Source organism: Danio rerio, chromosome 24 (assembly GCF_052040795.2).
Source record: "Danio rerio strain M-AB ecotype USA chromosome 24, GRCz13ab, whole genome shotgun sequence".
NCBI classification, from domain to species: Eukaryota; Metazoa; Chordata; class Actinopteri; order Cypriniformes; family Danionidae; genus Danio; species Danio rerio.
The window spans coordinates 17,978,697-17,998,359 of NC_141044.1; the positions used below are offsets into that span (position 1 = coordinate 17,978,697).

Sequence of the window (19,663 nt, forward strand, 5' to 3'; positions counted from 1 at the left end):
AGGATATTAAAATAGACATTAAACAACTTCTGAAAGGATTTTTAGAAAATGTGTGGTATTCGAAAAACAACACTATGCATATGTTTGTCTTGTGTATTTTTTCTCATTCAAAAATAGTGAAACAAAATTGTTTAATTGTTGTTTATATGAGCAAATAAATATGCAATTATTCAGGATGTTTATTTTGATCTGTATGTCTTCAGTGGAACATAAAACATGCCGTGTGTATGTGCACATGTGTGTATGCAAATATTAAATTTCCATTTAACATTTAAGTGTTAGTACTTTTTTTGTGTTTTATTATATAGACATTATTTATTTATTTATTTATTTATTTATTTATTTATTCATATATAATTTAATATATCACACCAGTAAAACATTTTATGTACTTTTTATATTTGTTTTTATATTTATTAAATTATTTTAATATATTTATTTAATATTTATTTTATTTTTTTAACTATTTAATAGTTTTAAAATATTCAAAATTGTCTCTTTAGTTGAGTTGATTTCTCCATTTTCATTCAATTCTTCCTCATATTAAACTAGAAAAGAAAACAAATCCCAATGAAAACAAAAAAAGCTAAATAACTAAAATCTTTTTAAAACAGTAAAAAATTCTATTAAATAAAGTTTTTTAGGGTTTACAATTTAAATTACAATTTCATTTAATAAAGGTGCTGTATGTAAGTTTTTGACTCTTCTAAAGTATAAAAATACCATAATATCTTTGCAGATATTGAAGAAACATGCTAATTAAACATTCTTGTTTATGCGAAGTAAAAAAAAAAACAAAACTAAAGTCAGATATTCTGCTTTGAAAATGTTTGTACATGCCAGAACAGCTGTCTTTGTTTTGGTTCTTAAAACCTGCCCAATACCAGCTAAGCCAATTATATTTCAGCACCCCAGGTTGCCTTGTTGTTAAAAACCGCATATTTCACATATTTCATTCATTCATTCAGAAAATGCTCTCAAAGTATGCGTCCATGACTGAAATTTGACCTTTGGTGTACAGTAGCAGACTCTGAAATGAAATGCAGATTCAGAGTTCCACATGAGGTTATTAATTAGCAAATAATATAAATATTACAAGCATAAACATTAGGTAAGCAAATTACAATGTAACCAATGTCCTAACAACACATACATGATGTTAGATTCGCAGTGTTAAGCAATTTGGCTGTTTGTACCAGACAAAGCATGACAGAAATTAAAATTTTCCAGAAATTTTACAGCTCTGCAGAAGCATAGAATATGACCCCATGATGTGGTAAAGTTTATAATATAATTAGCACATATTAAGCCTCTTTAACATTATTAAATGTACATTTTAAATCTTGGGGCTCTATTTTGACTTTTGTCCATGCGCAGAGCGCAAAACGCAGGGGGCAAACGGTTTCAGGGCGTGTCAAAACGCATTTTTGCTAATTTACAGACGGGAAAATGCGCTTTGCGCCAAGGCGCATGGGCTAAAAGGGTTGAGTTTATTTTCTTAATGAGTTATAGGTGTGTTTTGAGAATAAACCAATTAGAGTCTCAACTCCCATTCCCTTCAAGAGCCAGCTGCGTCACGCCAAGAGCGCATTCGCTATTTACAGGACGCAAAGTAAGTCTAAGTGAAAAAAATAAGCATTTTACAAGCAAACAGTTAACAGTTTTTTTAACAGAAAACTGTTAAACAGAGCATCTACTGCGTAAGAATGAAAGATAAAGGACCTACTTTCACATTTGCTCTTGGATAGGGAAACCTTTACGCACAGACATCTATTAGCATATAAATAATTAATTTCGTTTGTTAAGCGAATCTAAGCTTGTTTTTAATAAAACAAATATAAATATGAATATAATAAATAATACTGCTAATAATAATAACATTATGCAAAAGCAAATTGTTATGAATGAACTGAAAAAGCCTCCCGAGATGAAGAAGACATAAAAGCAGTGATTTTTCATATTTAAGTAGGCTAGAAAATAATATGTTTTGTAACATTTTAATCCTTTATATTTATATCCTATATCTAATCTTATTATATCCTATATATATCCTAGACCAGAACGCCTATGGGCACACAAATGAGCGCTAATGCATTTGCCATTTAAACAGCGTAGCGCAACGCCTCAAAACGACTCTTGCACCAAGCTGAAACTACCCAAAGACTATTGCGCCACGTCTTGCGCCACACTGCGCCGGGTGTATGATAAGGCCCATTATGTGTTGGTTTTGAGTCACAGTTCTAAAGTTAAATTTGAAACAGTTTATTTTATTATCACCATCTGAGGTGAACTATCTGCTGCTGCTTTCAGTAGTATGGCAATAAATGTCATGTAAAATAACACTCAAAATCACATTGTTAACATTTAACACATGAGGTTAGGGCACAGACCACATGAGGTTAGGCAATTTGGCCTAAAATCAAAATTTCATTTAATTGAACATATTAAATCGATTGCGATTAATGAATGATTATTTTATTTTATTTATTTTTTTATTTTTTTATTTTTTGCTCCCGCACAGGTTTTGTACAGTAAATTTGCTCACATATTACAGGTGAGAGATTTTTTTTAAATGAAGGGTGCATTACTTGATTTTAAAATAACTGAAGGAAACACAAACTAACCACCAACTAAAATAATTTAATACATATTAACATTGAATAAATTAAATTAAAACACCTATTGTCTAAAATGACACCTAATGTCTCTTTTTCTAAATAAATAAATAACTTGCACTTTTGGAAACAAAATAAATTATTTTCAATGTTTTTCACTTAGTTTGCGACCACTCAAAGGGTACACCGGATACTCGATGCAGAAGTATAAACCAGATAGAGCGGGGTCACGTGACTTCACATGGTAGAAATGTAATCGGAACAAAATTTAAAATTTTATCAATCATAGGTTCTGGATGTCAATTTTGATTACCTTTCGTTTCATTGCAAGGCCTTTCATGAGGTGTACCTGAGGTGATTCTTTCCAGTTTTCTGTTGTTCAGCTGCAGGAAATAAAGCCCTCTCTAATATATAAATGTGAGGTGTTGGTTAGAACAAAAACACATTTTAATACTGTATTACTTTTATATTACTTCTATTCCGTACCATTGCTTATATATTGAACACAATTTAAATCAACCTTTAGGCTCGATTGTCACAATCACTCATGTTGGTCGTCAATCTGTGCTTGCGTTTGTTTTGATCCAGGAATGTAATATCTAGTTCAACTGCTGGGTGTCCAACTTACATACTGCACCTTTAACAAAGCCTTCTCATTTACTAGATATCGATTTTATAATTTAATTAGTATTTTATAGATTTAAATCAAATAAACAGAACAGTGTTATAAATGTTTTTTTGCTGTGATGTAATTTAACGTGTTTTATGTATTTAAACAATTCATGATTATTTTCTTTGTATGTGTGTGCGTGTGTGTGCGTGTGTGTATTTGTGCGCTTTTCGGATGATTTTCTGTGTATCACACTGTGTAATGTGCAATGCTGTGTGTTTCTTTTCTCATCTCTCATCATGCATCGTCTCCATCATGTAGACTTCTTGAAAATAGTGCAATCCTGGATCAGTACGAACGGGCTTCAATGAAATATGAAAATGTGGACCGGAGATATACACCAGCATGATAATAACACGGACATTTTAAAGACAAATTAATCAAAAACAGCCTACAGATGTAAAGGAGGACGTGGATCCGTTAACAAAGGAAGTGAAATGGGACGAAACCGCTTTTTCATTTTGGCGTGTTGCCTTTTTTAAGGTTACTTATTTATTACTGCGGAACACTACATGAAAGTTTGTTCATTTACACAAAAAATGTAAATTAGGACTTTTAGTGCATGCCATTTTGCCACCAAATGTTGTCTTTTTATTTGTTCAAGTGATTTTTTTTTTTAAACATTGCATATATTTGTGATTTTCAGCTCTTTTTATTCACAGGTTAATGTTAAGATTTTGATGCATGTTTCTTTATCAACTTAAAATGAGCAACGGTACATCTAAGTAGAGTATGAAACCCAAGACTAATTTCTTGTATATAGATTTAATTATAAATCATAAATATTATAAGAAATTGAATGACACTAAGCCCTTGCCCTCCCTGATAGTTCACTGTAAAAAGGATTAGTTTAACTCTTAAAAAAAAGTGTGTAAACCTGTTGCTTTTAAAGCTATTACTTGATTTACTTTATAAGTAAAAATAAATAATTGAACTATGTGGAGAATTATAAAAATTATATAAGTTAGGTCAACTTAAATGTTCCAAGATACAGATTTACTAACTTTTTTAAGCCAACTTTTAAGTCGCTTTTAAGGCAACGGGTTTACTAAATTTTTTAAGAAATGTAATTGCTTTTTTACAGTGTATAATTACTAACTGCATGTTAAAAATCATACAATTTATAACATAATTAAATTCAATGATTTGACCTTTCCTTTACATGATTAAGTTATGAATACTGTAAACTCTTTCAGTTGCTGTTGTAGGACAAAATGATGGTTCAAAGTATGTTAACATTTGCTACATTTTAGTAGCACACAAACTTTGTATGTTAACTGTGTTCAAGTTTTTGTTGAAGAGACTTACTTGATCAACAGCCCAGTCTCGAATACGACCAGAGTTTATGCTTTGTCAAAGAACAATAAACTGTTACTATAAATTATGAAATTAGGAATGGTAAATCTTCACCTTTCATTCTGTGTGATCCAGTAACCTGGGGTGAATATTAGATGTGATGTCAACGGAGCATTTTAAAATCCCAAATGCATGAGAACAGGGCTTTTCACACTGCAATTAGCTTCAGCTTAGATAACCCTGGGTTATCATTGTTCTACTTTTAGCCTGGGTAAAGTATTTTTTTGCCAGTAATTAATAAGTATCTACCTACAGTGGAGAGAAAAATTGGAGAATAGTGTTGATCTTTTAGAAATGTAGTGTATCGTTCAGTATTTGAAGAAATAAAACAAAAATTGTTAGAAATTGTTAAAGGTGCCATATAATAAAAAATCTGGATAGTCCAACCCAGGCATAGCTGAATAATAAAAGTTCAGTACATGGAAAAAACATGCCATGAGCCTCAAACATCTTCTTTTTTTAAAACTGTTGTGTCATGAAAATCTTGAGTGTAAAATCCCAGTGAAAAAAACAGGCCAATCAGAAAACTCACTGCGTTCAATTGGTCACAATGTTTATAGTTAGATTACAACAATATTTTCTCAGAAATTATTTGAGCATGTATAAAACAAACTATGCATGGGAGACTCTTATTTTGAAAATGGAAGAGGTAGAAAAAAAAAGTAAAGAGGTGGTTTTTTGAAGCAGGCAGTCAAATTTGTCCACAGGGGGTTCACAGCTTGCAAAATGCAGGATATACGAATAGCAATTTCAGTGCCACCATGAAAAATCATTTGTTAGTTTAATGTGTATATTGTGAAATTTGCCACATATGTTTGTAATAAGGCAACAGACACGTTTAAAGTTCTCAAATTAGTGTTTGAGGCATGTTTATGCATTATGTCCTACAATCAGCTCTCACTGGGAGTGAAAGAAAGCAGATGAACTTTGTAAAACGTATAAAGAGGTTGACATTAATTCCTTTTAACATTCATTTTTGTTAAAGCTTTAAAATACAATTTTGTCCTTATATTGAGTAAAATTATAATTTAACGAATGTTTCATACAAAATATAACTCAGGAAGGCAACACGGTGGCTCAGTGGTTAGCATTGTCACCTCACAGCAAGAAGGTCACTGGTTCTATTCCTGGCTGGGTCAGTTGGCATTTCTGTGTGGAGTTTGCATGTTTTCCCTTTGTTCGTGTGGGTTTCTTCTGGTTATTCTGGTTTCCCAACAGTCCAAAGACATGAACTAGAGGTGAATTAGATAAAACAAAATTGGCTGTAGTGTATGTGTGCGTATGAGTGAGTATGGATGTTTCCCAATACTGGGTTGCAGCTGGAAGAGCATCCAGTGTGTAAAGAGTGTGCTGGATAAGTTGATGGTTCATTCTGCTGTGACGACCCCTAAAAAATAAAGGGGCAAGGCGAAGGAAAATTAATTATTGAATATAACTCAGGAACAAACTAAATTTCTCTGGTTGCTTAAAGATATCTCCCTCACTCCTCCAAATTAAAAATAAATCTCCCTACCACTTCATTTGAAAAATATTGTTAACAAGGCATTGACTTGGTTTGTTAAAATTACAGCAGGCACTGACACAAGCTGCAGATCATTAGAGCAGAGCCTATTGATGTTCAGCCCACTCCAAATATTTTCAAAACCAAGCTTTTTATTCTAGAGGTAATTTCTGTGCTTATGAATATCATGTAAAACCAATTCTGGAGATTTTTTTTTACCTTAACAACTTACCTACAATGTAGAAAAATGTACATATTGAATCTATACCACGTTTAGCTCATTTTTGAAATGTGAAATTCAGGATTGTCTTTGCCTGGTGTTTGGTGTAGAAAAAGCCCTATTCTCTCTAGTATGTCAAATGTACTTATTTTAATTAATCACTACTCTAATTCAGATGGGTTGTCAGTGTTTCTGTCTGTGTGATCATTGTCATGACATTTGTGTTTTAGAATTGAGACACTATAAGCAAAGTAAATGATATGCTATTGAAGAATTTATTGATAAATTTGCATTATGGGTGAATGTTTCACTTTCTTATAATACGTAAACAAAATGTCATCTGACGTGGAAGGCACAAAGGTTTGTTTCAACCCTTTTACTTTTATAAATGTTATACATATTCATGTTATATATCTTTAGTATTTATTATCTTAAAATATCATTCTAGGAGTGACACAAAATAAACTTTAATCATTATAAAATAATAGAAAAGCTGTATTATAGTGGATGCAACAAATTGTGAAATAATAATATTAAAATTGATAAACGATAATGTTTAATGATACTTTTTATAATGTTGTTTGACCCTACATTTGATTCACTTATTCTATTTAAATGATTTTGAGATTTTGACAACTTTAGATGTCGAAAAGTTGAAACCAAGCAAAGAGAATTGAATCACCAAGAGGCGATTGTAACAGCCTTGGTAATCACAGGAGACATTTTAACCAATCAAAATAACTTTTGAATGGTATTTTATCTCTATGTAAACATGAATGTCTACAGTACCATAGATCTGTTTTAGATGTGAGTTTGAATAACATCTTCATTTCTTTACAGGCTGTTCCATCATTCCCTCCACCTCTCGTGACTGACATCTTGTGGAAATGGCCTTAAAGAACTTCAAGAGGTTGACATTGTGACATTTTTTGTCAATTTTTAGTATTTGTCTGGGAATATCTTGACACCGATTCATGTTCAGTATCAGATACTGTGAAGCTCTTGGAGACTTCAACATTTTTTCAGATTCTGGACTGAAACTGAATATACAAACTGATGTACATGTTTCATTCAGTGGGATATGAACATGTTTTTATTTCTTCTGATTTGATGATTTTAATGCTCAGATTATTTTTCAATACAATCTGTAATGTCCTAAGTAAGTGCAAAACGTTTTTACTTTACAAGAAACATAGATCAAGACCTTTAAAACACAACCATACAGTCAAATACATGAACCAAGGGGTAAACTAGTTTCAAATTCTCTAGGTGATTTCACTGTGACTTTTGCCTGGTTAGACGTCTCTGACTAGCATCTCTCACAAGACTTGTTCTCTTAATGTGCAACATTAAGGTCAGTTATGGTCATGTCTATGCATACAGTAAAATATGAGTGTTCCGAGCAACTTTACAGATACAGTAAATTGGTATCAACTGAAAGACAAGCACATATCAGAATATTTCCCTTCTACGATTACGATTTCTGAAACCTATCATTTGATTAAGTATTTAGTTAATATATTTGAATGATGCTGACTGAATATTTTAAATAAAGTGAATCAAACCTATTGTGGACTGCTTTGGACCTTTATTTTTTCTTATTAAAGAGCCTCTGTTATACATTAAAAAAGGTCATATTGTGGTTTTGGAAGTCATTAACAACATTCTGATATGCATGCAGGGTCCATAAACACTTACATTGTCTTATAATATGCATTTACTTTTGCCCAATTATCCCTACGACTCCCATATGATTTGTTTAGCAATTCATTTGTTCCCAAACCCCTCTTTAGCGCAATGTTAATTGATATGATCACCCAGTTTGTTGTGACTGGTCGACTGCGTTCAGCGTGAGACAGAGAGAAATGCCCATCACAGCTTATCAACAAGCAGTCAGAGTGCACAGTGTTTTTTTTTTGTGAGCCCAATGCAGGAGTGCACTAAAGCAATAACCATACTACTTAACCATAAATCAAAACAGTGACACACATTCGGTAATAATGCACTCAGTGGCAAAAGCTGAACTATTTCAACATAATCTCACGGCAATTCGTAACTTTTTAATTTAGTGGCTAATTCGTACGAATTTGTACAATCTAATTCGTACATTTTAGTACGATTTGCTCATCCCCCTGAAACTTGACAAGCGCATATTTGTAGGAACAGCTGACAGTGCCCATAGCAACAACAAACGGCAGTGGATTGCGAGCTCACAAACGCATTAAAATCCTTAAAGCGGCACGTGTTGCATTTTCAACATGGTTTTAGATCTATATGAGAATATAAAGAGTTAATTAGATACAGTACAAGCGATTGCAAAAGACAAAACAATTAAATTAACAATTAACAATTGTTAAAAATTAACAATTAACAATTCAATACATAATTTGCAAGCTGGAGAAAACAAGGAGGCAACCATTTTAATCACACTTACACTTGTAAAATGGAAGAAGAAACTGATCCATGAAGTGTGTACTGTAAAGTTCCTGTCAAGCTCTGACAAAGCGCCATACATCAATAGTCTTTTCTTATCCTTTATTTAACAAACGGCTGATGAATTCCTCATTGTAAGCGTGTAGTTTGCTGAAGCACTCATCAGAAAAATGATGGGAACAGAGCATAAGGCTGGGGCTAAAATGCTGAGGTATTTTTGCAAAAATAAACTTCAACCACTGATTCCTCACGGCCTCATCTTTGGGCAGAGAAAGTAACTTTAAGTTTTCCTCACACTTCAGAGCACAGCGTCTTCTGAATGATTCAGCCGACATCTGCTACAGCTTTTTTTCTAGAGTGTTTGTGGGCGGAGCCGGGGGTTTCAATCTGTTTGGGTCTGCACGTGCAACTAATGAGTGGGGCTCCACGTTTCTTATTGACGTCACGCATGGCACAGCTAAAGAATCATAAACACGCAATTTATTTGAACCACTATTGAGTTGACTCTTTTATAGATGAATCAATAGTTTTAAACATGGTGCACTTTTAGATTTAAGCCTTAACTGGATATTTCACTTCACTGAAAGTTGTTACATACTGCATGAAAGGTCATTTTCAAAAACCTATAACAGGGGCTCTTTAATTATTTGTGGTTAATTTTGTATGTTGTATTAAAAAATGTTCAGTGATCCAGCTTACATAGATTATACAAGGTACAGGGAAACACTGAAACTGAAACACTGGCCAATTTAGTGTAGGGTGGCCAATCTACATTGATTATACATTCCACGAGTAAGAGCAGAGTGTTTAATTAGCGGAGTGATAGCACAGTTTTGTTTAAAATAATGCAATGCAAACAACATTATGTGACATATCCAAGTTCAAAAAAGGACACATTGTTGGTACGTATCTAAGACAGCAAGTCTTTGTGAAGTATCAAAAGCCACTGCATCCACGGTAATATCAGCATGCCACTAAGATGGACGAACCACATCCAAGAGCAACTGTGGGTGCAACCCAGATTGTATCCAAAAGAACATAAAATCACAGCTGCCCAACTTACTGCAGAACTAAATTTGCACCTCAACACTCCTGTTTTCATCAAAACTCTTGGTCGGGTACTCCACAGGCTTAATATACAGGGCTATAGCCAAACCTTGTCACTCTTGCCAATGTCCAAAGTCAATTTCAATGGTGCCAATGTGAAGCATGTATTGTTCTCAGATGAGTCCACCTTCACTGTCTTTCCCACATCCAGGAGAGTTACAGTCTAAAGACCTGCAAAGAAGTGTGCCTAGCTGCATGCCTAAAGTGAAGCATGGGGGTGTATCACTGATAGGTAAGGGACAATAACTGTGTTGAAGGTATACTGCGGTTTGGAAAAGTCAAGGTTTTAAAGCTGTCAAAATTATCTGCTATACCGTCCCTAAGGTATGAGTAAGTTTTTTTTTTTTACATTACTTTTAGTTTGTTTTTTCAGGACAGCATTATCTCCAGCAGAAAAGATCTCCAAAGTTGCTGTTTTAAATTAAACAATTTGTGTTTTTGAAACAAATGAAGACAGCAGAAGTCAATAATTCATTTTAATTATTTAGCTGGACATGTTTATTGCTTCAAAATATTTTAAATGTTTCTCAAATTAAAATATATTGTGTAAAAAGGGAAAAAAGTTTTTTTTTTTTTTTTTTTACCCAGACATGTAAGAAGAGCATATTAGAGCAGTGATGTCAATACTGTAATACTGTGATATTTATATCCAAGGTTATCATACCATAATCTTATATCGACCCATGCCTAATCAGTGATAGTTTAGGCTGTAATATCATGGCTTTCCTAATGGCGTGTGCTAGATGGGCAGGTCACTGCCAGGGCTCCCGATTTTGGAGGACCGTGTGCACCCAACGGTTCAAACACTGTATCTTGAAGGTGTTGCTGTATATCAGGATGATAATGCACCAATACACACAGCAAGACCGGTAACAGAGTGGTTTGATGAACTTGAAAATGAAGTTGATCATCTCCCATGGCCTGCACAGTCACCAGAACTAAATACTATTAAGCCACTTTGAAGTGTTTTGGAGAATCAGGAAAGGTTTTTTTTCCCCCACCAGCATCATGTAGTGACCTAGCCACAATCCTGTAAGAAAATTGGCTCAAAATCTTTCTGGCCACTCTGCGGGACATCTGAAGGTCATTCCCAAGATAAATTGATGCTGTATGGCAGAAAAAAAGCAGGATTTGGGGCATATTTGAAGTGAGAATTATTAGCCCTCCTGAATTACTAACCTCTCTTTACCCATTTTTAAAACACATTTCTAAACATAATAATAACTAATTTCTAATAACTAATCTTTTTTATATTTGCCATGATGGCAGCTACATAATATTTTACTAGATATAGATAGTATTCAACTTAAAGTGCAATTAAAGGTTTAACTAGATTGGCGATTGACGTGAACACGTTTTGTGTAACAATGGGGAACAATTTGTGTAACAAGGATGAAATTCGGAGAGTTTGGAGACTTGTTGACTTTTAATTTGTAAAATAAAAAATAAAAACAGTAAGTGTGAAGTCAACAACAAATGCCTTCCAGTTCAATAAACTAAATCGCCTTATAATAAGTTAGCCTATATTACAGGATATATTTATTTTCTCAACAATTATTTCAATTCAAATCAACACAAATTATGTTTAGGATGCCATAACTTTAAAATAATAAATGTTGTTGAACATCTGTGAGAAAATTTGACAAATATGATGTTTAGTTTCTTCCACAGGCAGTCATTTGCTTCATAAGTCCTTAAATTATATATATTATATTATGTTCTACTTAAAAAAGTCATATCCTGGAAGGTTTGATGGTAAATTAATTGATGAGGTATCCTTTTATATTCGTGGACTCTGATTTGAGGCTTTTATTATGAAAAAACTAAATAGCGTGAAGCCAACAAATAATGACTTCTAGTTCAGTGTGTTGGTTAAACGACAAGACATGTGAAAGTCATTAAAATACGTTCTTTAAATTTATGCACGTTATATCTTTTATTTAGAGCAATATATTTGTTGTACTCATTATGTCTTCTTTAGTATTGAGAATTGGAAGGACGACAAATTGTGTGCAGCACATATTAAAACGTGTGCATGTCAGATTACAGCAACCGAGATCATCTTTACTGACACTAGATCCCGTGTTTCAGACAAACCACTGCCCCTGTTCAAAGTGGGCATTTTATCACACTCGCTCGCTTTATACAGGAGTTTATTTGTGTAGTAGGAAAGATGAGCAGAAGGACACCGATCAACTGTCAGTCTCCAGAAGTCCACACACTCCTTCCAGAGGGTCTGCAACACAGAAAGGTAACGTTACGTGTTTAAAACTTATTTTAATGTGTTATAAATGTTAAGTAAGTAACGATTAAAGTACTTACTGGTGTTTATTTACTTTTTACATGTTATATAACCAAAGATTGGTTATATACATATGCACTATACTTAAGTATTACAGAACTTAATAAATGGGTCATTATCAAGTTAAATTGCCTTTGAGACATTAAAAAGGTTTTTGATTTAACCACATAGTTGTTGCATTAATTAGACATTAGCTGTTAGAAATAAATGTTGGTCAAGCTCCAGCACTTTTTCAAAATAAAACCCAATATCTAAAATATTTTGTTAAACTTTCAAACTTAAACAAATTATTTATAAACCTAGCAAAAAAATCCTATGTGATTTCTTAACTATAGAATAATGGACATTTATTTTCATAAAAGTTTAACATGACAGTGGTAAACAAGATTACAGGGTGGATATTGGTATGTATTTTTATTTCAAACAGTCAATGAGCTCCTTTATATGGACTTTAGAAGGATATCCTTTATATAGACTGAGAAAGATATTGCTGGTAAAGTATGTGTGTATAAGAGTTGTTACATAAAACTAACTAATTAACAATAAATAAATACATTAAAAAAATACATTTTATTAAATAAATAAAGTGTCAATAAAAAAAGAAAAGGATTTGTGACAGGACATTGTTTGGCTAAAGATAGCATTTCTTCAACACATGTTTTACCTGCAGCTGATAAAGTGCCTCCTAAATATGCTCTTTGTACACAGTTTAAAAGCTTAATTTTTTTTTTCAGATTTTTTATTTTTTTATTATTATTTTATTCATTCATATTTCACTGTGACATAGTGGAAATGTTAAGCTTGACAATATTCAGTTTCAAACACAATATGGGGAAAAATAGGAAACGAAAGTTAGTTTAGATACTTACTGTGTGCACAGCAGATAGGCCTGTCATGGTATCTATTTTTTGTGGTTTGATATATAGCAACAAATGTTATTGCGATAAACAATATTATCATTATTTTAAGACCATTTTGACACTATAATAGCATCGTAATGCAAGTACACCCCTCCAAAGAACACATAATATTTTATTCTTAAGAATATTTAATTATAGTCATTTTAACAATTTAATAATTAGGTATTGTAATTTCATAGAAAACGTATATCCTAAACAAATAAATAATAATATTAATACTATATACTAATACTATAATAATTAATAGTAAATACTATAGTGTTTTTTTTAACCATACTAACACTGACAGATTATAAACGTAATCAGCTACAATGTGGCTAGAACTAGAATAGTTTTTCATGTATGGGCGATATATGTTGCATCACCAAAAATGATTGAAAACATGTCTGTGTGTTGTACGATAAGTCAATATATTGATTATTGTGACAGGCCGAACAGCAGATGTTTTAACCTCCTCTGTAGAGGGTTTCTTATTCGAGCATTTACTACATTATGATGGAGTGGACAACAATTTTAAGGACCAATGCAAAATGGTTAATAATGTTATGAAAACAAAATAAACGTTATCAAAAGGACATATTTTAACAAATAACTTGTTTAAGACTTAACTTGTTTTTTTTTTTATCTTTTCAATTTTATCTAATTTACCTACTTTTTAGATTCACTGAAGTTGGCTGTGCAGTGTGTGGGACATGGAAAAATCACATTCATTCAGTAAAAGAATATTGGAAAATTTGACAGACATATTTCAAAACACTACTAATTCTACCCGCTTGTGTGTAAAGGTTTTACCAATTATATTAAAACATCAGAAGTTCATTATTTCGCATTAAGTTCATATAGGACTGATTCAATCATGTGAGACATCAAAGGCACTTTATAGTGATAATAACCCAAATACATTGTAAACATACAATATACAAAAGGTGTAACAGGGCGAAATGTGTTAACATTTTATGAAGAATGCTATGTAACTGACAATTTTATATCTGTAATGTACTTCAGCAGTAAAAACAAACAAACAACAAAAAAAACGTTATTTTTCTGTTATTGTAACTTTGTTCAATTTTTAAAGGGTACTTCCAAAAATTGAAATTATGTCATGATTTACTCACTTAGACTTGTTCTAAATGAGTTAACCTTTTTTTCCATAAAAGAAGAAGAAATGAAGAAAAGAAGAATGTTGGAAACATTGACTCATTTTTATAATTAGTTTGTAAATGCAGTTAATGTATTACTAAATGCTCAATCTAAATGGTTTATTTGAATCAGAATTTGTTGACCCAATAACAGATGCAATCAGATTGGTCCAGTTTAAAAATGAATAATTCGGTACGATTTGGTACAATGTTTTGGACTCAAATGTAGTAGTAGTGGTAATTAAAAGTAAACATTTTCTAAAATAAAAAAAAAACTTTAATAAAGTACTGATAGTGAAGTAAACAGTACAGTTTTGAATAAAAAAAAATACATAAGGACTGCCCATCATTGTTAGTTGAGGATTGTTACAAAACAAAATCACAAATAAATCTAGCCATTGTGATTTTATAGGCATTACAAAATTGCAGTAAAATAATATTTATAAAAATTTACTTGTAGATTGAATTGTAGCTGTTCAGTAAATAAATGTCTCCTTTCCTCAACAGTTAAACAAGCTGGCAAAGATTTCACCTATTTGATCGTAGTGCTCATTGGACTCGGTGTAACAGGTAACCAGGTCTGGATTGACGACTCTTATGTTTCAGGGCCCCATTCTCTGTTCTTACTGTGCCAGAAAACCAACAGAAAGCACCAACATGCATTTCCTAATGATGATAACAGGATGATGTCTAAATAGTGATATTAGTTATATTTTATTCACTTTGGATTTTGTATCAGCAAAATGTTCATTATTGCTAACATAGTAATTAATTTTAGCAACATGCAGGTCATGAGTTTAGACATTCTAGGAATGCTAACCATTTTTGTTATGTTGACAAAATGCTAACTCATTTGCATTAAAACATGCTAATAACAGTATATGTTATGAATATGCTAAAACATACATGTGGCTATGTAGTAAAACATGGTCATTCGTTCTAGTAATGCTTGCAATGGTTTAAACATGTTAAGAAATTTGCAATGTATTGCTTAAAGACAAAATTATCTGTTTACATATATTATGTAATAACCAAATACTATTTAATAAAAATGCAACAAAATTACTAAAATTAACAACTACTTCATTATAGTTTATTATTGTTCAGTAGTTTTTTTTTTTTTTTTTAATGATTTTAGTAATTTTGTGTATGATATTTTTCCACGCACATAGTGATCTTAACAACTTTGAACTCATTCATTAATTTTCTTGTCGGCTTAGTCCCTTTATTAATCTGTGGTCGCCACAGCGGAATGAACTTATCCAGCAAGTTTTTACGCAGCGGATGCCCTTCCAGCCGCAACCCATCTCTGGGAAACATCCACACACACTCATACACTACGGACAATTTAGCCTACCCAATTCACCTGTACCGCATGTCTTTGGACTGTGGGGGAAACCGGAGCACCCGGAGGAAACCTACACAAAGGCAAGGAGAACATGCAAACTCCACAAAGAAACGCCAACTGAGCCGAGGTTCGAACCAGCGACCTTCTAGCTGTGAGGCTACAACACTTCCTACTGCGCCATAAAACATATAAATAAACAAGTATTTATATTTCATTTCAGCTCCAAAGTCTTTTTTTTTTGTTAACGATAACACTGACTCAAATACAATACATGAGACAGACATTATAATCATACAAATCAGTTAAATTCATATGTATTTATATAGCACTTTTTACTATATATATATATATATATATATATATATATATATATATATATATATATATATATATATATATTGTGTCAATACAGCTAGCCATAGTCATAACATGATAAAGCCATCACTTTGCAAAACTGTGGAACCTTTTAGCAATTCAGGCAGGCAGGCAGGTTATAATCATTTCTATGCATATTTTTTTTAATTTGTATATACATATTATTCAGCAGTATAATAAGTGAACCGATTAATGTTTTCTGATCGCTTTAGGTGGCCTGCTGTATGTGGTCTTTCAAGAACTCTTTTCCTCTTCAAGCCCAAGCAAAATCTATGGAAAAGCTTTCGAGAGGTGCAGATCTCATCCAGAGGTCAGTGATTCATTAGCTATATATATCACATATGTGTAAACCTAATGTCTGAAATGCATGAATAAATCAGCCTGTTGACTACAACTTGTGATCTAATCTTATTGAGCTAATCATATTCATCTGTAACATATGTTCATAGTTTTTCTACTGTAGTGTGCATACAGTACATCTTTTACCTCATTTAAACATTATAATATGTCTATGTTGAGAGGTAAGCATGATAGAACACCCAATAAAGGGGGAGAGCATGCTCAGAGCCTGGCGGCTAATCAGCAGGCCAAAAACTAGAATAAACAGGTGTTGCTTATTATTTCTGATTGGCCTGCTGATTAGCCGCCGGGCTCTGAGCATGCTCTCCCCCTTTATTGGGTGTTCGATCATGCTTACCTCTCCACAGTCTATATTAAGTAAACCTATAAATTACAGTGCATCCAGAAAGTATTCATAGCGCTTTCCTTTTTCACACATTTTTTTACAGCCTTATTCCGAAGTGAATAAAATTTATTTATTTCCTCAATTCTACACACAATACCCCATAATGACACTGTGAAAAAAAGAGTTTTTGAAATTGTTTAAAATGTATTAAAAATAAAAAACCTGAAAAATCACATGAAAATAAGTATTGACAGCCTTTGCCATAAAGCTCTAAATTGAGCTCAGGTATATTCTGTTTCCACTGATCATTCATGAGGTGTTTCAGCAGCTTAATTGGAGTTCACCTGTGGTAAATTCAGTTGATTGGGCATGATTTGAATTTGAAAAGGCATACACCTGTCTATATAAGGTCTCAGGGTTGACAGTGCATGTCAAAACACAAACCAAGCATGAAGACAAAGGAATTGTTTGTAGACCTCAGAGACAGGATTGTCTCCAGACTCGGGAGGGTTGCAGAAAAAAATTCTGCTGCTCTGAAAGTTCCAATGAGCACAGTGGCCTCCATCATGCGTAAGTAGAAGATGTTTAGAATCACCAGGACTCTTCCTAGAGCTGGCCAGCCATCTAAGCTGAGTGATCGGGTGGAAGAGCCTTAGTCAGGGAGGGGATCAGTAACCCGATAGTCACTCTGTCTGAGCTTCAGCGTTCTTCTGTGGAGAGAGGAGAACTTTACAGAAGGACAACCATCTGTGTAGCAAGTAGATCTGTGTATGGTAGATTGGCCAGATGGAAGCCCATCTGGAATTTGCCAAAAGGCATCTGAAGGACTCTCAGAGCATAAGAAACAAAATTCTCTGGTCTGATGAGACATAAATTGAACTCTTTGGAGTGAATGCCATGCGTTACGTTTGGAGAAAACCATGTACCGCTCATCTCCAGGCTAATACCATACCATGTTTTTCAGCCGCAGAAACTGGAAGAATAGTTAGGATAGAGGGAAAGATGAATGCAGCAATGTACAGAGACATCCTGAATGAAAACCTGCTTCAGAGTGCTCTTGACCTCAGACTTGGGCAATGGTTCATCTTCCAGCAGGGTAATGACCCAAAACACACTGCCAAAATATGGAGTGGCTTTACAACAACTCTGTGAATGTTCTTGAGTGGTCCAGCCAGAGCCCAGACTTAAATCCTATTGAACCTTATGGAGAGATCTGAAAATGGCTGTACACCGTTGCTTCCTTTTTAACTTGATAGAGCTTGAGAGGTAGTGCTAGAGGAATGGGCAAAAAATCCCAAAGACCTGTGCCAAGCTTGTGGCGTCATATTCAAAAAGACTTGAGGCTGTAATTGCTGCTAAAGGTGCATAAAAAAAGGATTGAACAAAGGCTGTGAATACTTATGTTTATGTGATTTTTCTGGTTTTTTTACTTTTAATAAATTTGCAACAATTTCAAAAACTCTTTTTTGCACATTGTCATTATGGGGTATTGAGTGTAGAATTTTGAGGAAATAAGTGAATTCAATCCATTTTGGAATAAGGCTGTAACATAAAAAAATTTGGAAAAAGTGAAGCGCTATGAATATTTTCCGGATGCATGCACATTTAACTTGAGTATGTTTGCACTCTGGTTAAATGTTAACTGCATTTCGTTACCCTATACTCAACATGTGTATTGACAATAAATAAAATACGTTTAATCGATGTTGATGGTGACTCTATGCTAACCTATATTTGCTAAGGTAATTGGAGCTTTTGGAGAGCCTATTAAAGGCTTTGGGGAAACTAGTAGACGTGGCAGAAGGCAACAAGTCAGGTAAAATACATAATATCAGTAAACTCAAACTCTTCTGTGAGATCTCATATCTCAATTATTACATATTTGTTTTTTTTTTCTTTAGTCATTTGGAGTACATGAAGGATGGACTCAAGTACATGCGGCTGAAATTCTACATTGAGGGATCTGAACCAGGATTGCGAGGAACTGTTCATTCAGAATCAAAGGAGGTATGATGTAATATCACAAAAAGAAAATAAGTTTGTTTCATGCAAAGATGTGTTTTATTACAGTTTTTCCCTTTGTGACAGAATCCTGAGACAGGGAAGTATGAATTTCGGTATATTTTTGTGGAGATAGACACATATCCGAGGAGAACAATCGTCATTGAAGACAACAGATGAAACGAGTTTTGTAACGGTGTTAAATGCATATTGATGATTTTCAGTAGCAGACAGTGTTTTTCTTCTGATTGCTGAATTTATACTGGTGTTCTAATTAATCAAGCTTGGATTTGTCATGCTTGAATTTTGATGTGTCGCAAGATTGCGTTAATAACTGTGTATCTAGAAATTTTGACAAAGTCAAATATTGTGCATTTTGTACAAGGATTTGCATGTTTGTTTTTGTGGAATTAGTGGTTTGCAATAAATATTATATAGGAAAGCATTTTAATCCATGCAATTTGAAATACAGATTAATAAAGCTATTTGATGCCATTATTGAAAATTGACTGTTGTCCTTTTAAAGTGATAGAAAAATTCATCCAATCTAAGCTTTTTAATTTTTTCTGTTTACTTTTATTTGTAAAAAATGGTTAAACATCACTTACTACTGTTTTTAGCAGAGAATTTTTTAAACTAATGCCAAAAACTAACATCGATGGAAATACATTTTACCTGAGGTAAAAAAAAATTAAAATGTAAATAATTTTAATCAGGAAAATATTCATTTTTAAAATGACAATTACTTAAAACACTGAGCAGAAGAAAACGTTTTTATTATTAATAGTATTTTTTATATTATGTTAACATAAAGCATGTACAAATTTTGTCTGTTGCATATAGCATTATTTGGCAAATTAGATATATGTTCAATAATATATATGATAGTTATAGATAATATAAGTTCGTTATCAGTTCAATTTTGTGCCGTTATTTAATTATTTAAAATATATAAATAGTATTATTTTATTTAAAATGTTTTAATTTAATT

General features: G+C 32.8%; 2 protein-coding genes across 3 annotated transcripts in view; both read left to right on the plus strand.

Annotated features, from left to right (window-relative positions):
• Nucleotides 1-7,930, plus strand: part of neto1l (neuropilin (NRP) and tolloid (TLL)-like 1, like) — a 227,278-nt gene extending 219,348 nt beyond the window's left edge. The window contains exon 11 of one of the 2 annotated variants that reach the window (XM_087309376.1): nt 7,203-7,930. The gene's annotated coding sequence lies outside the window, so the exon portion shown is untranslated. Of the gene's footprint in view, nt 1-3,546; nt 4,675-7,202 lie in introns of those variants that run through there. The other variant, XM_087309377.1, reaches the window with a different exon arrangement.
• Nucleotides 7,931-11,731: 3,801 nt separating this feature from the next.
• Nucleotides 11,732-19,177, plus strand: timm21 (translocase of inner mitochondrial membrane 21). The gene is given in 6 exon segments (NM_001386503.1): nt 11,732-12,153; nt 14,771-14,833; nt 16,199-16,296; nt 18,414-18,487; nt 18,573-18,678; nt 18,760-19,177. Coding segments are annotated over 6 exon segments (717 nt in total). The 5' UTR covers nt 11,732-11,870; the 3' UTR covers nt 18,853-19,177.
• The last annotated feature ends 486 nt before the right edge of the window (nt 19,178-19,663 follow it).